This window comes from Conger conger, chromosome 12 (genome assembly GCF_963514075.1).
Source record: "Conger conger chromosome 12, fConCon1.1, whole genome shotgun sequence".
Taxonomy (NCBI): domain Eukaryota; kingdom Metazoa; phylum Chordata; class Actinopteri; order Anguilliformes; family Congridae; genus Conger; species Conger conger.
In genome coordinates this window covers 48229838-48236741 of record NC_083771.1, presented here as the reverse complement: position 1 = coordinate 48236741, position 6904 = coordinate 48229838, and the positions used below count along the sequence as shown (strand labels likewise).

Sequence of the window (6904 nt, the reverse complement as noted above, 5' to 3'; positions counted from 1 at the left end):
GTTATTACAAGCCAGTTCGACTATTTATGTCTGCCTGTTCTTGTAAGCTAGTTTGAACATTTAGGACCACTCAGTTGTTATAAGCTGGTTATAACATATATGTACGCTTATGGCAGTTGTTGCAATTGAATTGTCCGCTGATTCTGAAGGCAACATGAAGGCCACTGTAGACTGTGTTCAGGCCACTGTAGACCGTGTTCAGGCCACTGTAGACCGTGTTCAGGCCACTGTAGACCGTGTTCAGGCCACTGTAGACCGTGTTCAGGCCACTGTAGACCGTGTTCAGGCCACTGCAGACCGTGTTCAGGCCACTGCAGACCGTGTTCAGGCCACTGCAGACCATGTTCAGGCCACTGCAGACCGTGTTCAGGCCACTGCAGACTGTGTTCAGGCCACTGCAGACCGTGTTCAGGCCACTGTAGACCGTGTTCAGGCAGTGTTGCGGCTGGCACACACGTTCAGAACGACAGAGAGCGGGACAGGTTTTGGGTCTCCTCCATCTTACAACCTGTAGGACAAACGGTCACGCAAAGCGGGATGGGGGGGGGGGGGCTACATTGTCAAACTCGGGCAGTAATTTCGCTGACTCGCTGAAAATTTAAATGCGTGACCTTCCTGTTCTATTTTTTTCTTTTTGTGCCAGACACCGATTCATAATCTGCAGCGGGATCCTGATGAGCCCGACGGCTTGTCACTGAGGGGAGCTCATGCAAATGAACTCCACCACTTTGAAAGATGGCTTTTTAGTACAGCCTCTCTAATAGACACCAAGATGTACCACCCAAAAATTTTGACTCAAGTCCAGCTATCATAGCGATTTATGAGCTCAAAACAACAACAGATTTTGCCCTAGAAACGAAAAACAGTTTATCGGCTAACATATACATATAGATATCTCTCATCAGCGTTAAAGGACAGAGCACATCGAGAGACCGCTTAAACCACAGCCTTTCAGGCAGACCGTATCTGTCGTTTAGATCCTGAAGAGGAGGACTTAAGACAAACGACTCTCTTCACCGAAGTCGGTCCTAAAAACTCAATTTAATAATGAAAAGCCCATTTGGAGGGCGACCCGCGCGGCCGCGCTGGGATCTGTTCCAGACCGGGTTCAGCCGGGCGCTGGGAGAGCCCTCCGCCCTCCGCTCACGATGAGACGCCAACCTCGGCAAAAACGCATTCCCACATTCCCACACGCTCCCCCCTCGCCCCCCCCCCCCGGACGGAATATTTTACATTCCAGACAACTCATTTACCTCCTAAAAAATGTAACAAAAATGCCAAAAAAAAAACAAAAACAAGAAAAAGGCTAAAATATTAATGTACACATGGCTTGCCCACTGAGCTCAGGGTGGGCAGCGTCTGATTGGACGGTTCCACTTGCTACTCTCACAACAGCCGTGACCTTTGACCCCAAGCCCAATCTTTGTTTTTTTGTTTTTTGTTTTAAAGAAGATGCGCCCTCCCCCGCCCCCCTCACTCAGACAGTCCTGGGGGGAAGCTGCTGTCTGTACGCCCCGGCCAGGGCTTTGGCGGCGCTGAAGATCATCTGCCGTCGGGACATCCCGGTGAAGGCCAGGTGCCAGTCGGTGCGGCTCACCTGGGGGAAGCTCCGCTCCAGAACCTCCCCCACCGTCACCTGCAGGCCCGACCAGCGCAGGCTGTAGTCCGGGGGGGTCAGGTTCTGAGCCTGGGGGGGAGAGGGGGGAGAGAGAGGGGGGAGAGGGGTTTCACATAAACGCCACAAACCCCAGACCACCAGCATCTCCTCTACTGCCCGACTGCTAATCTACACCCCTGACCCCTGAACAGTGACCCTGAACTCTGAATACGCTCCATACACCCCTGACCCCTGAACTGTGACCCTGAACTCTGAATAAGCTCCTTATACCCCTGACCCCTGAACTGTGACCCTGAACCCTGAATAAGCTCCTTATACCCCTGAAGCCTGAACTGTGACCCTGAGCCCTGAATAAGCTCCTTATACCCCTGACCCCTGAACAGTGACCCTGAACTCTGAATACGCTCCATACACCCCTGACCCCTGAACTGTGACCCTGAACTCTGAATAAGCTCCTTATACCCCTGAAGCCTGAACTGTGACCCTGAGCCCTGAATACGTTCCATACACCCCTGACCCCTGAACTGTGACCCTGAACCCTGAATAAGCTCCTTATACCCCTGAAGCCTGAACTGTGACCCTGAGCTCTGAATAAGCTCCTTATACCCCTGACCCCTGAACTGTGACCCTGAACCCTGAATACCCAGCATACACCCCTGAAGCCTGAACTCTGCACTGGCCAAGTAGACATCTGTATGCCACCGCCATTTTGTCCACATAATTCCCATGACTCACTGGCACAGTGACAACAACTTTCAGCTTTTGGCAATCAGACCTAGACAATCAGACCCGGGTCAAAGACATCCTAGTTTTGGATTCAAAAACCGTTTCAAAAACTATGCTCAGCTGATCTTGTCTGGTGCAACTGAGCCACCCAAGAGGACCAGGAGGCGGGGTTTGCACTGAGAGTATTTCATTGGCTCCAGAACTCCAGGCAAGCTCAATAGAGCGTAGAAAAGGTATTTGAATCCAAAACAATCACGTATTTGACCCAGGTCTGGTGACAACATACGTATGCACTAATGGCGGTCAATTGTGCACTTACTGCTGAACTAAATCAAGCGTTTTTTTCAGCTAAAGAATTCACAATTACAGAAGGTATTTCATTGATGTTTCATTCACAATGCACACCGAATTTAAATGATGTTGTTATACAGGGCCTGGGCTAATTTACGAAGGGAAAATGTACTTAAATGGAAAATGGCAAATGTCGTGGGTTCGTGTCTCAATTCAATTAAGTTGTATAAATGTTTGTTTGTTGCCAACAGCTCAACCACTCCTTTATTAAGCTAAGTGTACCACCAAACTCTGTCCAAATATCACAGATGCATTTTGAGCAACAATAATAATGAGAAATATATTGGATATTCTGTCAGGGACAGGAGATTATGTGACCTACCCATCCACCACGAACAAAGCCGATCAAAACAACTTCTATTATTTAATCTCCATTTCAGCATTCACCACACACCATCTGAAGGTAGCCACCTCACATTATTCACTGAACGCGATCACATTCCCAATAACAACAATTAGAATATAAAATAGAATATATAATGTAAAATCTGCATTCCCGGTACGTCTCCTGTTCAATGGCAGCCCTGAAACCTGATTGTCTTGTCACGCACTAGTTTTTCTCAGCAAAACCTTGAAGATGAAATGCGCTTCTGAGTTAATGACAGAGAGAGATGCCATATTCTCTCCACTTGGTGAGACACAGTTGCAGATATAACATAATTTGCGCATCGAGTTTTGAAATGTATGTTCAGTCGGGAGAATAAAGAAAGAAAACTCACCATTAAGTGAGAAATTCTCATGAATATATCATAAATCATAAAACATCATGAATTGATCGTAAAATTAGCTATTCATAATAATGTGCAGTCCACCAGGCACTTAATTTAACATTCAAAAATTAAATGAGACAATTATTAAATAAGAAAAGTAAAGCTACCATCAGTAGGTTATCAGGAAATAAATTATTATATCTATGACACCATACCTACTTCAGTTTCAGCCACACACCGCTTCTTCTTATGAAACATTAACGCGGAGCGAAGTGGCTTGACATTATATGCAAACTGCAGACGGGATTTTCCCTCCGTTTTAACAAAATGGCCGCCATCTAACAGCACCACGGCCTCTCCTCTCTGTCTCACGCAGGGAGAGTAGCTTTCCCCCCCGGTCGTTAGCGCCGTTGGCTTTTATGATTTAAACCTCATGGGTATGGCATTACTTTGAAATTGTAAGATTACATTACATTACATTATTGGCATTTGGCAGACGCTCTTATCCAGAGCGACGTACAACAAAGTGCATACCCATAACCAGGGATAAGTTCGCTGAAAGACCCTAGAGGTAAGTACAATTTCAACTGCTACCTGTACAACAAAGATAAGGACAAGGGCCAATTTTTTTTTTTTTTTTTTTTTTTGAACAAACAAACGAACAGAGCAAAAGTCACCAAGTTAACTATCCAAACACTGCTTACCTAGCCAACTAAAATACCGATACACAAGTCACAGAGACAACAATTAAGGTTCACAGGGAGGTAGGGAGGGATGGGGAGAGGTGCTGTTTGAAGAGGTGTGTCTTCAGCTTGCGCTTGAAGGTGGGGAGAGATTCTATAGTTCTGACCTCAACGGGGAGTTCGTTCCACCACCGTGGAGCCAGAACAGACAGTAGTCGTGAGCGTGAGGTGGAGGTTCTGAGAGGGGGAGGTGCCAAGCGGCCTGTGGAGGCTGAACGAAGAGGTCTGGCAGGGGTGTAGGGTCTGATGATTTTTTGCAGATAAGCTGGGGCAGACCCTTTAACTGCTTGGAAGGCTAGCACCAATGTTTTGAATTTGATGCGAGCCATGACAGGCAGCCAGTGGAGGGAAGTAAGCAGGGGGGTGACATGTGAGTATTTGGGAAGGTTGAAGACCAGACGAGCTGCTGCATTCTGGATGAGTTGGAGGGGTCTGATGGCGGATGCTGGGAGGCCAGCCAAGAGGGAATTGCAGTAGTCCAGGCGGGACAGAACCATCGCTTGGACCAGGAGCTGGGTCGAGTAGGGGGTGAGAAAGGGGCGGATTCTCCGTATGTTGTATAGGAAGAACCTGCAAGACCGGGTCACCGCCGCAATGTTCTCGGAAAGGGACAGTCTGCTGTCCATCACCACGCCGAGGTTCCTTGCACTGGGTGACGGCGTGAGTGTGGTATCCCCGAGGGAAATGGAGAGATCCAGATGGGGAGAGGTATTAGCAGGGATGAATATCATTTCAGTTTTACCTGGGTTGAGCTTTAGATGGTGGTTGTCCATCCAGCTCTGGATGTCCCTCAGGCAAGCAGAGATACGGGCTGAAACCTGCGTATCAGACGGCGAGAACGAGACGAAGAGTTGGGTATCGTCCGCATAGCAGTGGTAGGATAGCCCATGTGCAGTGATCACAGGGCCAAGGGAGCGAGTGTAGAGAGAAAAAAGAAGCGGGCCAAGGACTGAGCCCTGGGGAACTCCTGTGGCGAGGGGCCGAGGTGTCGATACCGAACCAGCCCAGGCAACCTGGAAGGAGCGACCAGAGAGGTAGGACTCAATCCAGTCCAGGGCTGTGCCACAGATGCCCGTTGCTGACAGGGCAGACAGGAGGATGGAGTGATCCACAGTGTCGAAGGCAGCAGAGAGATCTAGAAGAATGAGGACAGAGGAGAGGGAGGCTGCTCGTGCGGCATGAAGTGACTCACTGACGGAGAGGAGCGCAGTCTCTGTCGAGTGGCCCGATCTGAAGCCAGACTGATGGGGGTCTAGCAGGTTGTTGTTAGAAAAGAAGGAAGAAAGTTGAGTAGAAGCGGCTCGTTCTATAGTTTTAGAAAGGAAAGGAAGAAGAGATACCGGGCGGTAGTTCTGGATGATGGAGGGATCCAGGGTAGGCTTTTTTAGCAGCGGAGTGATGTGGGCCCTCTTGGAGGATGCCGGAAAACAGCCGGAAGACAGGGAGGAGTTGACAAGGGAGGTGACAAATGGGAGAATGTCAGGTGTGATAGTTTGGAGAAGAGAAGAGGGGATAGGGTCAAGGGCACAGGTTGTAGGGCGGTGGCAGAGCAGGAGTTGAGAAACATCAGAGTCCGTAAGGGGGGAGAAAGTGGAAAAGGAAGGGATGGGCCTAGAGGGGGGGAAGGGCACAGTGAGGGGGGCGGCGGTTGTAAAGGATCTGCGGATGACTGCGACCTTCTCATCGAAGAAATCAGCAAAGTCATCAGCAGCGAAGGAGGACTGAGGAGGAGGAGGCGGTGCGTTGAGGAGAGAGGAGAAAATGGAGAAAAGTTTCCGGGGGTTAGAAGCAGAGTTCTCAATTTGCGTTTGATAGTATTTTGCTTTGGCGGCAGTGACATCGGAAGAGAATGCCGCCAGGAGAGACTGGTAAGTCATGAGGTCGGAAGCGTCTCTGGATTTCCCCCACTTCCTCTCCGCTGCGCGGAGGCTGGCCCTGGAGGTACGGAGGGTGTCAGATATCCAAGGACTGGGAGGGGATGTGCGAGGTGGCTTTGAGACAGGGGGACAGAGAGAGTCAAAGGCGGAGGAGAGAGATGAAAGGAGGGTGGCAGATGCAGAGTCAGCGGGGAGTTTGGAGAAGGATTCGAGAGGGGGGAGTGAGGCGGTGACGGTGCTGGCAAAGGAAGAGGGTGAGAGGGAGCGGAGGTTACGGCGGGCTGAGGAAGTGTGGGTGGGAGGAGGGGGAGGAGGATGGGGAGGAAGAGGGAGGGAGAATGAGATGAAGTGGTGATCAGATGTATGCAGAGGGGTAACCGTGAAATCGGAGCATGAGCAGTTCCTTACAAAGACAAGGTCTAGGACATTGCCCGCCTTGTGGGTTGGAGGAGAGTGTTGCAGGGAGAGGCCGAAGGAGTGGATTAGCGGTAGGAAGGCAGCAGACTGGGAGGCTTCTAGGTGGATGTTGAAGTCTCCAAGGAGAATCAGTGGGGTGCCATCCTCGGGGAAGGAGCTGAGAAGGGTGTCTAGCTCATCAAGGAAGTTTCCCAGGGGCCCTGGAGGACGGTAGATAACTGCAATGAAAAGGTTAGTAGGGTAGGATACTGCAACAGAATGGAATTCAAAAGTGGATATGGACAGGTCAGAGAGGGGGAGAACAGAGAATTTCCACGAGGGAGAAATTAAAAGACCAGTACCACCGCCACGGCCGGAAGGCCGGGGAGTGTGCGAGAAGGAGAAGGAGGATGAGAGGGCAGCGGGAGTGGCGGTGTTGTCAGGTGTGATCCAGGTCTCAGTTAGGGCAAGGAATTGTAGGGA

At 50.1% G+C, this 6904-nt stretch overlaps 1 protein-coding gene across 1 annotated transcript in view; it reads right to left on the bottom strand.

Moving 5' to 3' along the window:
• Positions 1–1222: 1222 nt before the first annotated feature.
• Positions 1223–6904, bottom strand: part of prrc1 (proline-rich coiled-coil 1) — a 26427-nt gene continuing 20745 nt past the window's right edge. Inside the window, 1 exon segment of the mRNA XM_061263813.1 lies at positions 1223–1687. Coding sequence (XP_061119797.1) covers positions 1478–1687 — 210 coding nt within the window. The 3' untranslated portion in view covers positions 1223–1477.